The sequence below is a fragment of the Apteryx mantelli genome, chromosome 21 (genome assembly GCF_036417845.1).
Source record: "Apteryx mantelli isolate bAptMan1 chromosome 21, bAptMan1.hap1, whole genome shotgun sequence".
Lineage (NCBI taxonomy): Eukaryota > Metazoa > Chordata > Aves > Apterygiformes > Apterygidae > Apteryx > Apteryx mantelli.
The window spans coordinates 10756589-10777557 of record NC_089998.1 but is presented as its reverse complement, the minus strand read 5'-3'; the positions used below and the strand labels follow the sequence as shown (position 1 = coordinate 10777557).

Below are 20969 nucleotides of genomic sequence, written 5' to 3'. Positions count from 1 at the left end.
AGAAACTTAAAAATTACGTTATTGAGAAGCTTGATTCTCTCAGGTGGGAGTTTATTCTATCAAGTGTCAAATCTCAGAGACCCCTTAAAGTTCAGTAGTGCTCTGTTGGAACTGGAGTGGAGAATATAAGCAAAATATTCTGCTTTTGTCCACTGAATCCTCTGTCAAAATCGGCACATTTCTGCAAAACCCTTGGAATACTTTCTGGTGGAGGAAATCTCTTTGGGCCGAGAGGTACCATCCTGCCGTAGAGCAGCAAGACAGTGTGGCTGCTTGGTCCTGACCCCACTGTGCTGCCGGTGCTCCCCATGGGTTTCTCCGACTGGTTGGGTTAAGGCTGGACATGGTTCTTCGGAGAGGGAGAACCCAATGTAACCATTTCCTTTAACCTATGTATTTAACTACCAGCGATGTGCTTAGAGCGGTAGAGGGACACAGCGAAGGCTGTGCAGAGAAGGGTGTTCTGTAGCGGAAGCGGATTTATTTTTATTTGCCTGATTTGATTTCCTCCCCTGTGGCAAGGAAAGAAAAACGAGCCCTTGAGAAGGGTTGAGTGAACGGAGAACAGGGGCGAGTGCTGTGCCAGCTGGGAAACGTGGGAGGTCTGGAGGCAGGGAGCACAGTATCCAAACATGCTCTGGCTACACATTATTTTTGAAAACAGTGTTCCCAGGCAGCCCAATGGATGAGCTGTGCTGCAGGCCTGGAGGAGGAAGACAACCTTGGCTTTTGGCCTTGGCGTCTGCAGACTGCGTAAGAGCTGTAACCTGCCCTGAGTTATATAGTGTTGTTTATCTGTTGAAAGCCCGATTTTATTTATTTATTTATTTTTTCCCTGCACCAATCTCTAGCTCTCATCCAAAGACAACTACTCCAGGAGCATTAAGCACCCCAGAGATCAGCACATCTGGCTGAGGACTCACCAGCATCTTTGGCTTGTCCTATTGACATCGTCCCATAGCAGCGAGCTCCCAAACTGAGCATTCAGGGCTAAGCGGTACCTGCTGCCGCCTTACTGCTGCTGCACTTCCACCACTCTGTGCAAACCTCTGCAGGTGCCTTGGACCTTGAGATTCACGTTCCCAAGGGAGACACGTGCACAACCGGTAGCTCTGGTTGCTGCGAGTCCTGCTTCGTCACAGTACCAAAGGAGCTTGTCCTTCCAGTTTTGTGGTCCTCTAAATGGCAGCCAGCAGTTACAGGTCTCATAGCTTCCTTTGGGGTTTCCTGGCCCCAGGGTTGCTCAGGTTTTACCTCTGTGGTGAGAAACAGCCTGTGAAGTCCCCTGTGAAACCTCCCGAGAGCTTTGCTGCCGGATGGCAGTGGCTGACCAAAAGGAGGGGTACAGCCAAACTAGCAAAGTGAGCACTGTAACCCTGTAAGTGATTTACCTGGCGGTAAAATGTCAGGACAGAGTAAATTATTGGGAAGCTATAGGGAAAGGAGAGTAGGGATGCCAGAAATGGAGGCAGCTGAGCACGTTAGTGAATCTTGACCAGCACTCGAGCAACTGGAGTGTATTTCTCTGTTAGTTTAGAGCTTTGAAAGTGATTTTGTTTTTTTTTGTTGGAGGGGGAGCTTTAGAAAGGTGCTTGGCAGGCAATATTTTAACCAATTCTCAGTTGATGCGTCCAGCATGTCACTTAGATCTCTCCACACCTAGCTGTGGTGTGTCCTCAGATTAAACCTTCTGTGGCTTGTATACACCTGGTATAAAAAAAGTAAATAAGAGGAATGGTTTGTAGCTGTGTCTTCCCAAGCAACAGTAAAAAGACTTGGAAGACAGCAAAAAAGGGTGCGTCTCTGCTGGATCTTTCTGACATTTTCCTTTTTTTCCTCTTCTCCTTTCAGCAATCATCATTTTACCAGCTTCTGCATGCAGGTTGGCCGGTGAGTACTAGCCATTAAGTAAGTGTCTGCAGTTTGCTTTTTCCTCTGCTTGGTCAGTTGGATTCTCCTCTTTCCAAGCTTTGTGACAGTGAGATCTGTTTTACCAACATTTCCCCCTTTTCTTTAATCCAGAGACAACCTGGACCTGCTGGGCCCCCAGGACATCCAGGGAAGCCAGGAGTACCTGTAAGTAAGAAGAAACCACTCTGGTTTGCTCTCTCTGGCTCAGTTCTGGCTTGGCTTCTTTGAGATTCCTGCTTTCTTGGGAAGCTGTCTGAGTTAATGTCTCGAGCTGCTTGAGCAATCCTGGGTTCCCTGGTTGTTTCTGGTGTGCTCTAATTAAAGGCCTCGGGATTGGATTTCAAAGAAGCCTAATGGTTTACTTGTCTGCATTCCACCGAAAATCAAGTGATGTTTGATATCTAACTCCTTTTGGCAAACTCAGCCCCAATCCTCTCTCCACCAGGCTCTTTCAGTAGAACAGTGCTGGTTTATGTTCATGGAGGATCAGGTTCCTAATATTGGTCTTGTGTATGGCCGGTCGTTTGTCTAAGTGCAATATAAATCCATTCACAGACGCCCAAAAGTAAGCCAGCAAATAGCTAATATAATATTTATGTATGACCCAACTCCAAGTTGGTGAGTCTGCGATTCCCCACCCTGTGGTGCCTCTTCAAGTGCCAGTCAGGGTTTCTGCTCGATGCTGACGTCCCCGGCAGGTTTGTGCGTGTTGGACTGTGGTAGAAACAGAGCAGGGAGCAGGGCTGTGAAAAAGGTGGTGGTACAAGGCAGAAGAAACGAAGACAAAACTGCAGGAAAGACCCTTTACGTTCTGGTCTCCTGTAGGGCATCAAAGCAATGGAGAACCCAATTTTCTGCTGCCTACCTGAAGACTGGAGATGCTTAAATCTGCCCTTGCCATAAACTCTGCAAAGGCAGCGAGGTGAGGGCAGTCTCTGGTGAAGCTGCAGGGCGCTCCGATGCAAACCGCGCTGCTCTGCAGCCTCGTCTGCCATTTCCAAGGCTGCCTTTGTGCATTGTTCGTTGTTCTCCCTGTAACAGTATCTGGGAGCAAGGCTGCAAGGCCCAAGCCGCTTTCAGCGCGGCAAATACTGCAACGTGATCTGGGCTGGCTGAGGGGGACGGCGACCGTTTGTTGACTTGATCCCTGTTTGTGTGCAGGGGCCTTCCGGATATCCAGGGGAGCCGGGTGAAAAAGGGCAGCTGGGGTACATGGTAAGTGCAGCCTGCTCGTGCTGTTGGTCTTGGGGATGTTGGCAGAAGTTCCCAGCTGCAGGGCACTACAACGTGTGGGGCACGGGGCTTAGCCGTGCAGAGCACCCTGTTTGGAGAAGCATTGAGTGTGCCCTCGATACTGTCCTTGGGATCCTAGGAGGTCTGACCTCCCCTTAGATCACAGCTGGGAGCTCTGGGTGAAGGAGAATGGTAAAAATAAGGTTTGCTCCTGGTTTGGGACCTCTGCAGGGAAGCGTTTGCCTGGTTTGAAGGTTCACGTGTAGTGGCAGAGAGAGGATGTCCCAGATCTCTCCCCAGGGTTGGCTCTCCCTGCGAGAGGGCTTGTATGGGCTTGTGTTGACTAGGTGAGTGCTGCAGCTCCTAAGCCCTCTGCCAGATGGGCGAGTGACTGCTCGAGAAAGTCCGTTTGGGTGCTGGGCTCTGCTCTGTCTTCTGACGCCCTCCTGGGCAGACAAGCTGGGGTAGGGGTGGTCCCAAAGGCACACTGTTCTTTTGTCTGCACGTGATGGTCTGGAAACCATCAACTTCCTTCCCTTAAACTGTGGCTGAAGAGTTATGTGAATCTCCAGCTCCCTGTGGCTCTTCCCTCTTCCCGTGCTCTGCCGAGAGGGGCTGCCGTGCAGCCCAGCTGTCCCCCGGGACCAAGCAAGCACATCTGGGTAAGGGGTTTGGATGCCTCAGGGGATACAACGAAAGGAGAGCAGATGGCCAAATCTCTGAGCATCGCTGGAGTTTTCCATTCACTGTCCCACTAGCACTTGCTGGTACCCAGCCCTTATGGGAAGAGCTGGCGTATCCCAAATTAAATACCATCTCGTCAGAGCCAATTTGTAGATGTTCCCTCAGGCACCCGCCTGCCCCTCTTGCTCTGAGGCCTGTTTGTCCTGGCTGCTGCACGCCTGCTCAGAAGGGATGGCAGCTCCCTTGGCTGATGCTCCTCATCTCTCTGCTCACCGATCTACAAAAGCAGTTTTCTTCCTTCAGCTCTCCCGTGCTTCCCATCCTCTGCAGCGTCTCTTCCTGGTGTCCTCAGTCACCTCAGCTCCCTCTGCTCCCTTTCAGCCACCATTTTCCTTTCTCCCTGCCATCTTCTTTGTCCTCGGGTCTTCCTCCTCAAAAAGTGAGGTGGCTTTTCTTCTGCTTTGAGAAGAGGAGCCTCCTCCAGGCTGGATGTGCCGAGGACAGAGGGACAGGCCACAGTGGTCTGTCCTTGGATACAGACGACCTTACAGAGAGGGAAGGAGCTTTCTGAAATGAATCTTAGCATTACTCATGCTCTGCCCTTTCCAGGGTGGTGGAGCCTCATCCCGTCTGCCCACCCAGAGGCATCCAGGTTACAGCGTGGAGGCGTTGCAGAGCTTTCCTGGCTCCCACAGGGCACCTACTGGTGTTCCTTAATGCCGAGAGGAGCAGCTCCTGGGCTCGCGTGGATCAAAGCTGAAGGAGGACTTAAGTTGCAAAGGGCAATCCTTGCTAGGGGAGGTTTCGAGAGGCATGGCTCAGGTGTGCCAAAGTCCCTTGGCCTGACCCGAGCATCCTTCCTCGCTCAGAAGGCGCTGTGGCAGGGACAGCCAGCAGGACTCAGGCTGGTTCTTGACAGCTGTGTTGAACCTTCACAGTACAGCCACAAAAGCCTACAAAAATTCAGAGACCTGATGTCTTGGGCAGGGAATACAGCTACATCATATGGCCTGGATGCAGGACGCTGCTCCGTCAAACGTCCAGCTGCAAGGTGGCCCGTTACCCTCCAGGGCTGCTCAGCTGCAGCAGGGGCGCCCTGTGCAGGCAGGGTTTTACCAGCTGCCGACATCTGGAAGCCGTCACTGGCTGCGTTAAGCCAGCTGAGTGTAAACACAGGTCTGGCGGTGTAGCTTAATCAAAAGCTACCAAAATTATTCTCCGTCTTCACATAAACACGGTCTGTGAGGGGAGTCAGTGGCTCGTGGGGGGATTAGCGCAGAAATGAAAAGGAGCATTTTTTTCTCCTCTCCTCGGATACATCTGTGAGCCGGATGTGCTCGCTCCGGGGGCTGCGTTTCGCGGCGGCTCTGACCCCTGCGCCGCGCCGGTGGCCATGAGCTGGCGTCTCTGCTGCGGTTCGGTGCTAGTGTCACCCTGTCCAGCTCTTGTTGGCTCCTCTCCTGAGCCTGCTCTGATCGCAGGGGTGTTGCTGGTGTCCGCCAGCGGTCAGACTCAATGGTGTTCATGCTTTGGCACCAGGGTTTGAACTTTCCTTTGGGCTCAGCACCTCTGGCAAGCACCAACCAACCCTGCCTAGAGGATTTAGGCATCAAACAGGGCTTGGGAGAAGGCCAGGAGCCTCCTGCTTCTTCTGCGTTGCTCCAGCCCTGGGCAAAACAGCCCCAGATCAGGACTCCTGGGCACGAACGCACCACAAAAAATCTGCGACAAACGTGGCTATTCTTGACCAACGCAGGGTGTTTTTGGTGACCTGTTTGGTTACATCTCCACTCAAGCTTGGCCCCAGAGGCTTCGCAGCCGGCTCCGGCAGGCGTCCGTTCCCTGCCCTCCAGGTGCAGCCCCTCCTCGCCACCGTCCCCTCCCAGACGTGCACCCAGGCGGCAGCTGGCACGTCGCTGTCTGTGCTACCCCCGTGCAGGGCTGCTAAGCAGCTCTTCATTAAACTTCCCCCAAACAAGCTTTGTTATTTGCAAAACCAGACTCTTCATTTAAAAAAGAAAACAAATTGAAGTCACTGCTTCTTTTTGTGCTTCCTCCAAACTCTTGCTTTTTAAACTAAAAGTTTAGATTTGGCAGTGACAAAATGTTCCAAAATTTTTGAGAATGCCAAGCAGTCAAAGAGATTTGAAAGGAAATGTTTTCTATTTGTTCCAGACTGATTTTATCTAGCCTTAAATCGGAATTGCCAGCGGGCTAAGAAAAAACAACACAAAAAAAGCCTGCCCCTAAGCTTTTCGCTGGCAGTAACCAGTTCAGAGGATCTGCTGAGTTTCTTGCACACGGGCACGGATCAGAGATGGCTTCGAGTTCAAGCAATAGAGCTGAGAAACACATGTACAAAGCTTTCGCTTGACCTGTTCCTAATGCATTTCTCATTCCCCGGCTTCCAGTTTGTTTCTTGTTATAGGGCTGCCAATTTCAAATTTCTGTAATTCGAGTTTAGAGGGAATAGGCAGTTCTGTGTGCTTAACTTCACTCGTCAGTGCCTAGATGCAGGCAGAAGTGGTGAGAGCTGTCCCGGAGCAGAGCTGTGCAAAGTGTGTCCCTCTGCCACGTGTCCCTGTCTCTTTGCGGAGCGCTTGATGATTAGCAGGCAAGATTGCTGTAAAACGAGAGGCAGACAGAGCTCAGCGTTTGGTTTATAGGTTTCATAACGACTTGGGCTTTTTGCTAACCTTTCTACAACTCCGGGAGCGTGTTTCTTGGTTTTCCCCAGTGTTTCATTATCATCAGTGTTTATGGTGGGAATAAAATGCTTGCTTTTTCCGTTTCTTCCCCTTGCATACTAACCTGAGCCGCAGGGTGCTGCTCTGATTCGTTTTCCCTCTTGGTTTTGCTCTCCGCAGGGAGAACCTGGACTTCAGGGCATGCCTGGACGTGCGGGTTATCCCGGGTCAGATGGGTTTCCCGGGCTGGACGGCAAGCCCGGCCCGTCGGGGCTCCCGGGAGAGCAGGTGAGACGGGACTGCCAGGCGGGAGCGAGGATTGCAACCCCCAGCTTAGTGCAGTGGGAAGCTACAGCCGGCCAAAATCACAGCCCCAGAGCGGTACCTGCACCCAGAGGGAGGAGACGAGGGGATGGAGACAGCAAGGTCCTGCTTCGCTATTCCAGGCCTTTCCCCAGCATATCCTTCTCCCCCCAGAAAACCCTCCCTTGGCCTTTCCTCCAGACCCTGCTAACTCACTGCTCCGGCTGGGTTTAAAGAAAGATGCTCGCAGGGCAGTGGTCCTGAGACTCTTTTTGCCCCCACTGACAATAAAGAGCTGAAAAAGCAAGGTTGCCGCTGCTGCTGTTCATTTGCCTCCTTTAACTAAAATAATCCCCCTAAGCCTATAAACTGCGAACGCTGTTAGCTGGAGCTCCAGGTATTCCTGGATAAATGCCTCAAGGTTCGTGTCTCCCCAGAGACAGGGCTGTAAAACACTACAAATGTGCGTTAAGGTGCGGTTATCGGCCCTGGAATAACCTGCGCTCTGCAAAATCCTTCACTACAGCAGGCTTGAGCACTAATGTTGGCTCTTCTGTATTTGAATTACCCAGTTGCTTTTATAGGAGGAAATAAGTGGGGGGGAAAAAATAACGAGAGTGGTGGTGGATTCCCCAGATAGCTTGTCAGCTGTTGGTGTGACTATCCCTTCCCTTATCCGTGCCCATGCCTGAAATTGGCCGGGAGCCTGGGAATTTCGAAGGAAGAGGAAGGGAAATACAACCAAGTGCAGGTCTGTAGGGCTGCGGAAAGGCGGCACCGGCTCCGTCCCCTCCGCAGGGAAGCGGGGGAGGTGGGTTGGGTGCTGTCTCCGTTTAAGGATAGTCTGATGCTGGAAGGCGCAAGGCTGGTTTTCACGCAGGTTAAATGAGAGTATTGCTCAGTGAAAGCCGAGGCTGGTGGAGGGAGGGGAAGACTGCGGGTGGTGCATGTGTGAAGCAAAAAGCCAAAAAAAACCAACCAAACAAAAAAAAAAGCAGCTGGGAAAGCACTTTTAGAGTGGGGCACTTTTAGAGCTTGGGGAGCTGCCAGAGATTTTGGGGGCAGAGAGTTTGCTGGAAAGAGGCTGAGAAAAGAGCTGGAAATGTGTCTTCCCCTTTGCTGGCCTGGGAGGCCACGGTGCCAGCAGACCTCGGTCCGTCCGTGTGCACCCCCAGCAGCGATCCCGGGGGGATATGCGCTAAGGGCTCGGGCCGAAGGCTTTCTCGGGACAGTTTTCCAGCGTGGTGCCAGGAACTGAGTGAAGCTGGGATGTTTGTGGCTTTCAGGAGCAACCTCGGGAGTTCTGAAGCAGGGCGGCCGCGGGCAGAGGGAGACCCCTCCGAGCGCTGGGGAGGTGGGAAGCGGGGCTAGAGCCAGGCCTGCGCCGGGGTGGCCTGGCCCTAGGACACCAGCACGAGGCAGAGGTGCTTGATGGCCCTGAGCGCCTCGTCCCTTCCTTCCTCCTCCTCCTCCACAGGGTCCGCAGGGATTTAAAGGTGACCAAGGGCCGGCTGGAGAGAAGGGCGAAGAGGTAAGCTGGCGGTGGTCTCGCTGGCTCTGAGACCTGGTGCGGGGGGAAGGATGCACCGATGGCCAAAACCCCACCGTTGCCCCCCTGCTTCGCACGTACGTGCTCCCCAGGAGACACCGGTGAAAAGCTCCCCGGGCTGCGAGGTGCTGCAGCACCGCTCCCTCCCGTCGCTCTCGCATCCCTCGTGCCAGCGGGTGCTGCTGTGGGTGTAAAGTCTGCCCAGGACGGGACAGGGGTGGGGGGAGTCTGCTGGCACCCAGCAATTTTGAGGGAGCTATTCATTTTTATTCTTTTCTTTTCTTTTATTTTGTTTTATTTTGCTCTGTCCTGCTTTTCAAGCATTAAGAGCTTTTGATTAATGGATTAACTGGTCCTGCGCCAGCAGCACCCTCTGGCCGATACCCATGTCCCTACCCAGCTTGTGGGCAGCGAGACGGATGAGTGCCGACCTGAAGCCGTGTTAGGGTGCGGGGTACCCTGCCGTCCCAGCTAGCGATGTGGGATCCCAGCTCGCAGCCTTCATTGCCGGGGTGTCCCCGCTCAGCCCCCGGCTGGGTAAGGCGTGTTGTGCTCAGAGCTGCACTTTCAGTGTAGGGGTTTCAAGGGCTGTTAGCATAAAACATCTGCAGTTCCTCACCTGGCTGCTATTGCAGTGGATTTGTCAGCCAGGATATAAAAATGTCCATAAAAAAGCAAATGCTAGTGGTTTCTGTTACTTTATTTTTTTCCCCACAGCCTTTTTAAGCCAAAAGAGTTGCCTACAATTTTTAGAGTTGCCCAAAAGATTTTGGCCCTGCGTTCCTACGAGGTGTAATCAGACAGGGGTTTCTAAATCTCGGTCATTTCAACACAGTTTCTTCCTTTTGAAACAGAAATTCCATGTGGTTTTTCAGTTATCTTTTCTAGCCCGTATTTTGCCCCTGGCCTATGAAGGACATCATCTCACCCTCTAGCAGGAGACTCTCTTGCCCTTGGACTTGACCTCTCTGCACTTGGGCGCTCAGCTGTTGGTGGCTGGCAAAACACGAAGTGTTGCACCACTTGCACGGTCTTGTGAACCTTCTTTTTTATGCCCCGCAGCCGCTGTGGGTAGCCGTGCTGGTGAGGCTTTTCCTTCTGCGGCTGCCTCATTCACTACAGACTCGAGCCCTGTCCCACGGCACAGACAGTCCTTGAGTCGCATCAGCTGCGTTCAAACCACTGATGCTCCGGTTGTGGCTCATACGTCTCTGTTATTCCCGTTTCAGGGGTTCTTGGGTGACCCTGGACCAGCTGGGGAGAAAGGAGAGAAGGGAGCAAAGGTGAGTGTGTCCATCCTGCCTCTCTGCAGCCTTGCCTGGGGCGGCCAGGGATGTCCTCCTTCCCTGCTGTGTCCTCCCCGGCCGGCTCCTGCTTCCTGGGCCGTGGTCTCCTCCCTGGTCGTTCAGGCTGCCCTGTGCTTTTCCAGGGGGTGAAAGGAGAAAATGGTCCTCCAGGTCCTGCTGGGGTTCACGTAAGTTAAGAGAAAAGCATCGTGCGTCGTTGTCTTTGATGTGCTGGGATTGCGCCTTCCCTTTCTCCATGTACCCCCGTCCCCCCTTCCCTGAGCCATGCTGTAATGGCTCCTGGCTGCTTTCTGGCCACGGAGGAGGCAGGAACAGCCTGCGCTGGGGGAGATGCAGAAGCGGGGACGGACCACGTTCAGTCCCTGGCTCTAGCACCTCCCTCCGGGCTTCTCTCCCAGGGGACGACGGGTCTGAAGGGCGCCACCGGCTTCCAGGGCCCCGTGGGCCCCGAGGTGAGCGGTTGTGTTGTGTCTGTGTCGCGAGTCCTCCCCAAACAGAGGCACGGAGGGGATGGCCCGTCCGTGTCTCCTGGTGCCTGCTGCCTCCCACCCAAAGGACGTGGCCGCGGGAGGTTGGAGCTGGGCTTTGCAGGGCTGTGGCACCTCTCCGTCATAGATTTTTACACCTGAGCTAATTCTTTTGGCTGGTGCTAAAGCCAAACGAGCCCTCATAGAGCACGTTGCCTCGTGCTTTATTTTGGGCGACCACCTTCAGATGAGGTTAAGTCCAAGCTAGCAGCACCTATTTTTTTTTTCCATGCAGCTCTCAGCATGCCAATAGCTTAACTGCTGCCAAGTCTTTGGGAGGCGTCCTAACAAGGCCTGGTTTTGCAGAGGGTTTGAAAGGAGAATTGAAGTGCTTTTGCAGTGGTTAATGGGAGCACTTCCCGACATGACAGGAGTGCAAGAGGAAGGGACTTGTTTGGGGCTATACCATGTAGCAATGGGAGCCACGTCTGGGCCAGGGGATAACGGGCCCTTAGAAGGGACCTCAAATAGCTGATACTTGACGCGAAGGAAAAGGAGAATTTGGGATGTGAAGACTAGGAGGAGAGGATGGAAGCAAAACATGCTGGAAAAATGGCATTCGTCTCATGTTTCTCTCCCCTTCTCCAGGGGGAAGGTGGCTCAGCGGGTCCCCCAGGCCCTGCCGGCCCCATGGTAAGTCACGGCTTTTCCATGCAAAAGCGCTGCTTTAACAAGGGGGGTGCTTGCACTCGAGGAGACCTTGCTGCTGGCAGGCTGGCCGTGGTGGGTTACCTGGCCACCTTCATCACTTGCGCTGATTTAAGCCCAAAAGCATGAATCTGCTTAAAACACAGCCTAACAATAGTGAAAGAAAGCTGCAAAAAGAGAAACTGGTCTTGAAATCGCACGCGCCAGTGAAGATCCCACAGCATCCCAGCTGGCACGGAGGCTGCCTCTGTGGGGAGCTCCTGGCCTCCTCCTGCTGCATGAGATGGCTCGGGGGGCTCCCAGGAGCAGCTCTGCTCTGCACCCCAGCAAAGCAGGTTGTCCAGAGAGCTTGTGGAGTCTCCTTCTCTGGAGATACTCAAAACCCGCCTGGACACGATCCTGTACGATGTGCTCTAGGTGACCCTGCTTGAGCAGTGGGGTTAGACTAGATGATCTCCAGAGGTCCCTTCCAACCTCAACCATCCTGTGATTCTGTGAAAGCAGTCTTGCCTTCCCCTCCACATGCTTCGCTTGGCCCCTTGCTCCCTGCCACGGGGCCATGGAGGTGCAGGGAAATGCAGGAGCGACTTCAGATCCGAGCACTGCTGTTGCCTTGCAGGGAGAACCGGGCCAGCCGGGGTCGGTGGGGTGCCAAGGAGTCAACGGCTCACAGGTGGGTCTGTGCTGGCAGCACCCCGCTCCCGCTGTTCATTCGGGACGTTTCCTACCCGCGTGGCCGCTGCATTCACCCCGTCTATTCTCTGCTCTCTCCTTAGGGAGAAATGGGCCCTACTGGCTTGCCGGGACCCCGGGGCCCCAAGGTACGTCGTTAGCGTGCTTGCTCCGAGCAAACCTTGCGGTGACACCTTGAGTTGGGAGGGCTCGGTGCCAGAGCCGGGCCCCAGAGCCCTGGCATGGCGGGTGCCAGCACTTCGGTATCGCTGGGAGAAGGGAGGAGAAATTAAACCTGTAACCCCATGCCCCAGAGCACTGAGATGGGGATGCAGATCCCTTTTGTACCAGGAGAAGATGGACCTCTCTCTGCGGGGCATGAAGGAGCGGTGAGGCGGTCCCCTCGCGCCTCCCAGCTTGGCCCGCCCGTGGGAACCTGTTCTCCATGCCCTAGGAGGATACCCCAACTCCTGATTATTCTGGGCCAGGATTTCCCCCCTCCCTCTGTTTCCACAAAGCAGCATTTCCAAAGGAGAGGACGTTCCTTCGGAAAATCCCTAGCGCGGACCATGGGTTTTACAGTACGCTTGCACTGATTTAATTGTAATTGCAGGTTTTCATCCCACCCTGTTTTTGTAGGGACCGCAGGGCTTGCAGGGGAGACGTGGACCCCCTGGCCTGAGGGGCACACAGGTAAATGGTGCTTCAGGTGTTGTCCTGGCTCAGAGCCCACGGTATTTCCAAGGTCCCGGGTGCAGGTGCCCACTCATGTGGCCTTCTCCTTAGCTCTAGCAAGGAGCTGCCGAAACTTGTCCCGTTGCACCTTACAAATGTGCATGAAGGACTTGACTCCGCAAGTCTTTATGGCCGCCTCAAGGAGCGGTGGGAATGCGTGGGAAGGCCTCTGTCCTCGGGGGCAGGCTGCTGAGCGGAGCTGGATGCTCTGGGCGGGCTTCAGTTGACAAAATACAAGGGTGCCTGGTGCGTGGGTGTCCGCCTCTGCCCCGGCCACCCTCGGCTCTGTGTTGTCAGCGGAGATGCAGCCCCTGTAACCCATGGGGTCCTGTGCTGTGATCCATCCACTCCTCGAGTCCGTGTCTCGGATTACTGTACCCTAAAAGTGCCCATTTCAAGCTGAGGGCCACTAGACGTGTGCCCTGAGCTGCACAGCCCATGTCCCAGGCTGGGTGACGTGCACCTCCTCTGCAGCACTGCCACTCTCCCTTCTTCCAAATTCTTAACTCCTTCGCTTTTCTCGTCCACTCCAGGGTGCAACTGGGATAGAAGGATCCTCTGGTCCAAAAGGAGGCATTGTAAGAGCTTCTTGCCCACGTATTTATCTAAGCCCTGCTAAACTCTCCTCCTCATCTGACTCCCGACATCCTTCCTCTGCTGTTAGTGCAGTTGCATGCATACTGTAGGCTAGGCCGCTTGCTCTCATATCTCATATCTTCATCCCTGAAAGGAGCAAAATATTTCTTACGATTTGCTGCTTAGACTGGGTGAACTCCAGCTGGAGGCAGCTTGGCTCCCTTAGGCTATGCTGGGAGCAGGGTCTTCTCTTTGGAAGCTCAGCTTGATTTTTGGTGGGAATGAAATGCAGACTCAAGGGCTTCCCCTCCAGGAGATCTCTGTCCCTTGGGTGTCCGTCCAGAGAGGATGGGCTAAAGCGTCCCTGCTGCTGGTTTTGAGGGGAAGAGACAGGCTCTGTTTTCAGCAGACCTTGCAAAGTAGGCCTGGAGGGATTTGGCAGTCCCAGGGGGCAGGAGATGGCTGGGCTGTCTGGCCTGCTGGAGAGAAGAGCCAGTGGATGTCCCTAGGTTGCTGCAGGGCATCCTGTCTGGTGGAAACTGTCCCACTGAAATGGCAGTTCTCAGTGCTATGACCCCCTCCACTTCATAACCCTCTACAGGCTAAAAGGCGGAAAAGAAGTTTATATATATTAAAAAGAAAAAAACAAAACAGTTCTAGCCTACAAAGGGAGAAGACCGGAGATCTGGGTGGTGTTCCTCAACCAAGAGCTGGTCTAGTTGATATGGAAAGGATGGGGAGTGGGGTAGCGGTGCCATGTAGTGGCTCTGTTTGCAGCCCAGCCTCTTGGCTGTGGTCAGAAGAGCCTGCTCCAGGGCTTCTGGCCTTGCCCAGCAATGGCCTGGCATCAGCCCGTGTCCCTCTGTCCCTCAGAGGCTCCTCTCCTGCCGCGCAGTTGCAGGAATGGTCATACAGGAGCGGGGGTCTGCAGGCCTGGGGGATTAAGTGCAGGGACAGTTGTGCAGAGCCCAGACGGCGGTGCGGCACTGGCTAATCGAGGCAGTTGTGTTGCAGGGAGCAGACGGTGCCCCTGGGCTGCGAGGCCAGCCGGGACAGGAAGGCCCCGGGGTAAGTCCACGCGAAGCCACGAGAGTGGGTGGCCCGGCGGCGGCAAGCCCTGCGTGCCGTGTCCTCCACCTCACCGTGCCCCGAAGCGTGCCTGGTGCTGCGGGGAGTACTGCAGGGACCCCCGTCCTCCTCCTGCTGCTCGGTGCATCCCGCAGCATTTGTGGTGCCCTGCAGCGCACAGGCCATGGGGAGGAACATCTACGTCCAGGCGCTGGGGGGGGACCTGGCTCCTGCCCTCTCGGCAGCAGAGGAGGTGGGATCCGCTCAGCTCCCTGCACCCTCCGGCATTGCTCAGGCGACACGAGCTCTCAACAGCCCGTCGCGTCCCTTTGGCTGTGCTCGTTGTCTCCAAAGCTCTGCAGCTCTGAGAAGGGTCATCTGACTCTGCTGGCTGCTGGGAGCTTTATTTTTCATATTGATTTTCTAGCAGAGATGCCCGCATCCCCGTTCTGTCAGCACCTCCCACCCTTGGTGCACAATTAGGTGCAGTTTTCCCAAGCAGTTTGGGCACTGGACTGCCTTTTCCAAAGGGTAATGGGGCCTGGGGGCAGCCAGACCTGTATCCCTTCATCCTGCCCCTGTTAGCATCCTGCCTTGTAGCTGCTCAGGTTGCACCTCTGCGCCGTGCTCAGATGATGTCTTGGTGCTAGATGGTCCCTTGGTGCATTTGCTTCTTGTGTATTCGCACCCTGATGTGCGGAGCTGAAAAACGGATACTTGTGAGAGAGACAAGGCTGAAGCACCTGGTCCCCCCGGGGGAGTAAATCCCGGCTGTGGGATCACAGCAATGACTCTACAGAATTAAACGGGTGTCCCGTATTTATTTATGTTATTCCTGTCCTTTTAGCATGGGAGGTTTGTAGGTCTCTGTGAGTGCACATGTTGTTTTGCTCTGTTTTTTAACTTGCATTTTGTGTCTCTCCTTGAAGGGATTTATTGGCCTGCCAGGTTCGAAAGGCATCCAAGGAGAGCGGGTGAGTCACGGTGTCCGTGGTACGCAAGCCATTTCTGGGGCTCAGGGGTGCAGGAAAGCCGCGTTAGAGCATCCTGGACCATCAGGAAAGGCTGTAAGCTTCATGGTCTTTACTATGTTTGGACTCGTTGACAGTCAAAGAGGTGATCTTTGTTGCTCTTACAGGGTTGTGAAGGTCCAAGTGGAGCAAAAGGAGACCTGGGAACCAAAGGAGACAAGGTATTGTATTTGAAGGGGGGGGGGGGGGTTCCTCTAGCTGCTGCTTTCTCTTTTGCTGTTCAAATATGCCATTTTTCCAGCCAGTGCATGTTGATTGGATGAGCTGTTGTGGAAACTGAAGTGTTAGTTAAGGCACACGGAGACATTTGCCTCTTGGAGCGTTGAAAAACAGATAGTTCAGGCTGTACGTGCTCACACCATGCTTGTGCCCCCTCCGCCGCCTTGTTTCTACCCTTTCCTGCTCTGTCTTGGTTCTGCCGTTTAAAAAACGTAACCTGCTCCGTTCTTGACTCAGGAGGGATGCTCTGGGAGGTGGGTTGTTCAGTGGTGACCAAGAGTCACCTAATGCCCCATGCAGAGACCGAGGGCAGCGAGCGACGGGCCCTGCGGAGAGGGAGCTGCTGCCCAGGGGGGTCGGGAGCTGGGCTGGCGTCCCCAGCACCAGTCGTCCCTCGCGTCTGTGGTTCCTGCAAGAAGGGAGGTTGCGAGCCCTGCTGTGACATGCCGTGTTTTGTTCTTTCCAGGGTACCCGTGGCCCCCAAGGAGCAAAAGGGCTCCCGGGAATCCGCGGTCAAATCGGTTTGCAAGGCTTTCCGGGCCCCCGAGGAGCAGCTGGGCCCCAGGGACCAGAGGTGAGGTGGAGTGTCGTGTCCGGGGTGCCGTGGGAAGGGGTGTCCTGCGAGGGGACACACGTGTGCTCTGTGTCATGCGGTGAGGTTGGTGGCACGGGGAGGGGACGGTTCTGAGGGGGCTACGGTGAGCGTGGGCATCACTGCCCCACCGTCCCCACCGCAGTCTGTCCTCTCTGTGCCGATTCCTGTAGAAGCCCAGGTTGGGGCTTGAGCTTCTTAGTGGCCAAGTGGACCTCTGGCTTTGCTGAGGTGGGCAGGGGGGAGGTTGCTACGGTAGGAAAAGCCCCTGCTCCCTGCCCTGCAGTGCCAGCGGGGACTGAAGGCATCGCCAGGGAGGAGGAGGCGGGAAGGCAATGGAGTGATCTGGGCATGATCCTACAGAGCCTGATCCTGAGGGTGCAGAAGTGCTGCCGAGGTGTCACCTGGTTCTCCCCTCTGCTCCTTTCCCCCGCGCCGCTCTATCCCTGTCCCCAGGCCCTGTACCCCCCCGCTGCCTGCCCTGTCTCCTACCACGTAATCCCGGGTCCCGTCCCACAGCGCCTAACGCCCTGGGCCTCTCTGCCGCCCCGCGCCTCTCTGCCGCCCCGCGCTGCCTCTTCCTCCTCCCGTGGGCTGAAGGCGTTGGGCTCTCCCCAGCCAAAAGCCCACCTCGCCAGCTCTTCCCCAGCCAGCCGTACTGGTATTTCCACGTGCCCAGTCCATCCCTCGCTGGCCGTGGGAGCTCGTGCGGGGTAAGGGAGCCCTCTAACGGCATCTGCCTCCGTGCTGCACGTGCGCCGCTGCTGCCGTGTTCTACAACGCCTGCAAACGCCGCTTGGCTGCGGTGAATCCCCCCCCTCTGCTCCGAGCTGTCCGTCCTCGGAGAAACGCGGAAAGGGCTTTGCAAGCTGCCTCCCTCTGTAATCCACGGAGCAGGCATTCATAGAAACCGAAACAGTGAGCACGTGCCGTGATGTCCTGCTGGTCAGGTTGCATCTTCCTGCAGGGAGGTTCCCACCAGAGCCTGCAGGCCTTCTCCGGAGAGGCGAGACGCAGCGTAGCAAACACCCGCTCTGTCGGCAGAGCAGCTTTGGTGTCACCTGGCAGAGCGGGGAGGAGGGCCGGGCTCTCTTTGGCCACAGGCACAGCGTCATGGGTAACCTCAGAGCCACCACACTTTGCACCAGTGGAGAGTTTTGGCCCTGCTGCTCCGGTTTCCTCCAGTTGCTTCCCCCATCGATGGTCCAAAATCAGGTGGGGGGGGTTCAGCGACGCAGTGAGAGGGCAGCTCTTGGACAGACGCTGTGCCCAAAGGGGAGACGTGTGGTTGGATTTCTAGCACGGTCGAGGGCAGCTTTCCACAATTGCCGCAGCCCTAATGTTCTTGCAGGGCTCACGCTGAGTCTCTGCTTCAGATCAGCGCTGTTCACTGCTTTGCAGGTATTTTGAGATTAAAAAAGATCTTTAAAAAAATTGCTCGTTGATCATCTCAGACTCCTGCTGGGCTCTCTGCCTCCTGGAGCTTTCGCTAACGATTATGGAGGATTGCAATTGCTCAGCCAGCTCGAACCCGGCGCCCGCTGCCCTGCTGTCCTGCTCCTGATCAGTTATGCTGCCTGACTGCTACCCTCCTCGCTCCTGAGATCCAACCGGGGCAATGCTCAAGGAGCCTCAGAAAACAGGCGCAATTTTTAGAGTGCTTTTTTTGCAGTGCACGCTCAGAGTAAGCAGTCAGGATGGACAAACCCAGCTGCGGAACAATATTTCTACCTGGGAAATGAATCCTCGCTGACCACTTATGTCTAGACGTTTCCAGCTTCTGAGGAGAAGAAGAGAGGATTATGTTCTCCTCCCACTTTTCTGCTGTACAGTATCCCTCTGCATGGGTTGCTCTCCCCCTTAGGAGGGTTTTGGGATGCCTTCTTGGAGCTGCTCTCGCAGTCACTCCTCAGGCTGACAAATGAGTCCTCCCACCTCCCCAAGCGCTGGAAATGCAGCACGACTCATCTCGCTGCCGCACGGTGCCTTTTCCACCTCGCCAAGCAGTGCTGACTTGCAAATAGCAGCTGCGTGCGCTGGGCTGAGCGGTCCCAGCCGGGAACTAGGCATAGGGGCTGCCCGTGCCACGCTTGGGCTGTATCTGAGCAGGCAGGAACCTCAACGCATTCAATTGCTCTTAACTTGGTCAGCAGGAAACAAAAGTTTTCATCTTCATCGCTGTTGATGAGTTGGACGAGCAGCCCTTGCTGGGACTGTGAGGGGGTGAGCAGGGTGCTGTTGCCCCACCGCGTTGGGGATGCCGTGCAGCAATACCCAACGCGCACGAAGGCCGACGGTCTGCTTGGGCTCCCGAAGGGATGAGACGCTGAATTTGCTCCGAGCCGCGCGGCTCTGGCTGACTCTCCTCTCCTCTCTCCTCCCAGGGGGAAGAAGGCCAGATCGGCCCAGCAGGTCTCAACAGCAGCGAAGGACCCAAGGTCAGCCCAGGCGTTTGCCATGTGCCCCCACCTCCTAACCCCGCCACGAAGCCCGTTTGGGTGCTCTTGCCCTTGCACGATAGGGGCAGGGAGGAGGCCACGCTGCCCCCAGCTCCGGCGGGGGTCCAGGCAGCTCGTGAGCCCCCGCTTGCCCAGCGCTCCCCCTCCAGCGGCCGCAGGGCTCTGCCCCCGCCACCCGCCCAGAGGGTCACGCTGCTGCCCAGCTCGGGGATTGCCCCGGCCTCATGGCCTGGAGACCGGCAGCCCTACGTCCAGGCTGATCCAAGCTCAGATGTGCTGACCCTGGGGGCTTCTGCATGAGCCCCTTTTGGAGATCATGACCACTCACCCAGGTGAAGGGGCTGGCGAGACTGGCAGGGATACCTAAAATGACTGGCTTTTCCTCTGTGTGAATTTTAGGGAAGCCGAGGACCTGATGGCCTCAAGGGAACGCCAGGACCAAGAGGAACCAGGGTAACTCATGGAGCTGTTGGTTACTTTTAGCTGAATCTTGGAGCATCTTAGGCCTTGGAGATAAAAGCAACTCGAGACACCCATCACAGGGCAGCACAGGACGTGCAAAGAGGGCATGAGGCCCCATGGGCGCGTGGCCGGGGAGGGGGCACACGGGCAGCCGTGGCCAGGCATCCGCCCAGGAGGTGGATAATGGCTTCAAAGATCTAGAGACCCTTCCTCTCCTCCTCCGGTGTCCCCATGCCAAGGAGAGGTCACAAGGTGGGAGTGCCACGGGAGAGCACACCTTAGATAAACTCCCCATCCGCACTGAAGCCTAACCAGATCTGCAGATCTAAAGGCCTCCAACACTTACCGCTTGCAGCAATCTTTCATGACGCCAGCTTTGTCCATGGGAAGGCCTCTAAATGTGTACCTTTACTGCTGACGGAAAGATGCTTTTCTTAATGCTTCCTTTCTTCCAGGGCCGCATGGGGCAGCGTGGGCTGGTTGGAGTCCCTGGCCTGCCAGTAAGTAAAAGACTACCCCCGTTCAGTCTTCGAAGCTTGCGCGTCGTGTTTTCTTTGCTTAGATGAGGGGGAAGCGAGCCCTCGGGAAGCGTTGTGATGCGTCCCGGGACACAGTTGTATCGGAGGGTCAGGCTCCGTTTGGGAATCGTACAGAGTTAGTTGGACATGGTGCATCTCAAGCTTTTGAACATTGCACGTAGAGTTTTCAACAAATCACCTGCCAAACACCACAATTAAATTCTCAGCCTGGGCACAGAAAGTTCAGGAAATGAGGTTTCTTATGAACAACTTCCTCTAGAAACGTTCGTTATCCAGAATTACATTTGGCAAAGGAGATAGAACGAATAGCTGCGGTAAGTAGCGATGACAGGAAAAAACACTGTTGAGGTGCTCAGCAGTCTTGTCAGTGCTGTGAGAACGGTTTCCACCCACCCTGATTTTACTTCCCGGTGACAGTGTTTGACAGCGAAGGTGGGAAAGAGCGGGGAGAAGCTGTTTGCAGAAGGCGCCGAGCGGGGGCACAGTTAGGAGACGAGGTGCCTGCTAACGAACTGGCTGCCCTTCTGCGCACAGACCTTCCCTGGCGTGTTTTGGGACTGGTGGTTGGCAAGTGCGGTTTATAATTTCTCATGCGTTGACCCCTGTGAGCCTGTGGTTGGGTTCGAGGCACTGTGCAGCCAGCCAGCCCATCCCTGCCGCAGCCAGCCAGCGCGAGAGGATCTCGGCAATGTGCAAAGGGCAAATAATCAGTCAAAGGGCACGGGAAGAGGCTCCCGAGATGGTTGCATCCATCCTTGCCTGCTTTTCAGATTAATGCACGCGTGGCAAACAAATATGCTTTGTGCAAAAGTCTTCTGCTCTGCTATATTTAGATTGCTCTTGGGACAATGCTTGTACATCCTTGCCTTTGCGGTTGCCCTTCCTCCGTGCTCTAAATTCGTCCCTGAGAGCCTGTCTCTTCCAGTGCAAGAACTAGAAACTTGAAACGCCAGATTCGACCTGACCAAGGGGCAGTGTTTAGCTAAGCCGTGGTTCTCCTTGCTGCAGGGCGTTACAGATGCTAAGGTTTATGTGGGCTCGAAAGGCAAATGTACAAGGCTGTGGAAGAGAAGTCTGTCAAGGGCTATTCAATACCAAGGAACCACCATTGGCTCGGAAAGCCCCTGAGGCTCCTGTAGACTAGAAGAGCACCCTAGGGACTATATCGCTTTATATTTGCCACCTATAATACCTGCAGCAATACTTGCTTTTGGTCGCTGTCAGAGACAGGCTCCTGGGCTAGATGAGCCCGTGGGGTGAGCAAGCGTGACGGCTTGAAAGTCGTTGTGTTGTGTCGTGTCGGTTGTGCTCCCCTTACCTGAGATGACAATCTGCTTCCCAGGGCTTGCGAGGCGCTCCAGGAGCAGAAGGCCCAGAAGGAAAGCCTGGTACACAGGTTCCCATTCTATACTATATACTTAAATGTCGGTGCGTTGTATGAGGGTCGGGGTTGCAGGCAAAAGCTGCTTGTTATATTGGCTGCCCTGTAACGCAGCGTGACCATAGTGCTGGCTTTGGAGAGGTGGATCTGAGCCGGGCTTGGATGCTCCTCCATGGCATGGGGGCTTCCAAACCTGGGCCGCGGCCATTCAGGTCAAGGCCAGCTCCATGTGACTTCAAGAACATAATCTGTCTGGGATGAGATGGACTATTTCTCCCCACTGATTTTAAGGGGGGCTGGGGGTCTAGCTTGGCTGGAGCTTGCTGTGTGCTAGATGGGTGGAGTTATGTGAGATCCTTGCTGCTGTGCCTTGCCTGCGTGTCTGT

General features: G+C 55.1%; 1 protein-coding gene across 1 annotated transcript in view; it reads left to right on the top strand.

Annotated features, from left to right (window-relative positions):
• Window positions 1-20969, top strand: part of LOC106491577 (collagen alpha-1(II) chain-like) — a 118906-nt gene that overhangs the window by 75369 nt on the left and 22568 nt on the right. Inside the window, exons 11-31 of the mRNA XM_067308831.1 lie at window positions 1852-1890; window positions 2023-2076; window positions 3073-3126; window positions 6696-6803; window positions 8296-8349; window positions 9597-9650; window positions 9797-9841; window positions 10073-10126; window positions 10790-10834; window positions 11469-11522; window positions 11626-11670; window positions 12161-12214; window positions 12790-12834; window positions 13847-13900; window positions 14830-14874; window positions 15039-15092; window positions 15617-15724; window positions 18127-18180; window positions 18601-18654; window positions 19119-19163; window positions 20545-20598. Of these exons, the coding sequence (XP_067164932.1) occupies window positions 1852-1890; window positions 2023-2076; window positions 3073-3126; window positions 6696-6803; window positions 8296-8349; window positions 9597-9650; window positions 9797-9841; window positions 10073-10126; window positions 10790-10834; window positions 11469-11522; window positions 11626-11670; window positions 12161-12214; window positions 12790-12834; window positions 13847-13900; window positions 14830-14874; window positions 15039-15092; window positions 15617-15724; window positions 18127-18180; window positions 18601-18654; window positions 19119-19163; window positions 20545-20598 (1173 nt within the window). The remainder of the gene's footprint in view (window positions 1-1851; window positions 1891-2022; window positions 2077-3072; window positions 3127-6695; window positions 6804-8295; window positions 8350-9596; window positions 9651-9796; window positions 9842-10072; window positions 10127-10789; window positions 10835-11468; window positions 11523-11625; window positions 11671-12160; window positions 12215-12789; window positions 12835-13846; window positions 13901-14829; window positions 14875-15038; window positions 15093-15616; window positions 15725-18126; window positions 18181-18600; window positions 18655-19118; window positions 19164-20544; window positions 20599-20969) is intronic.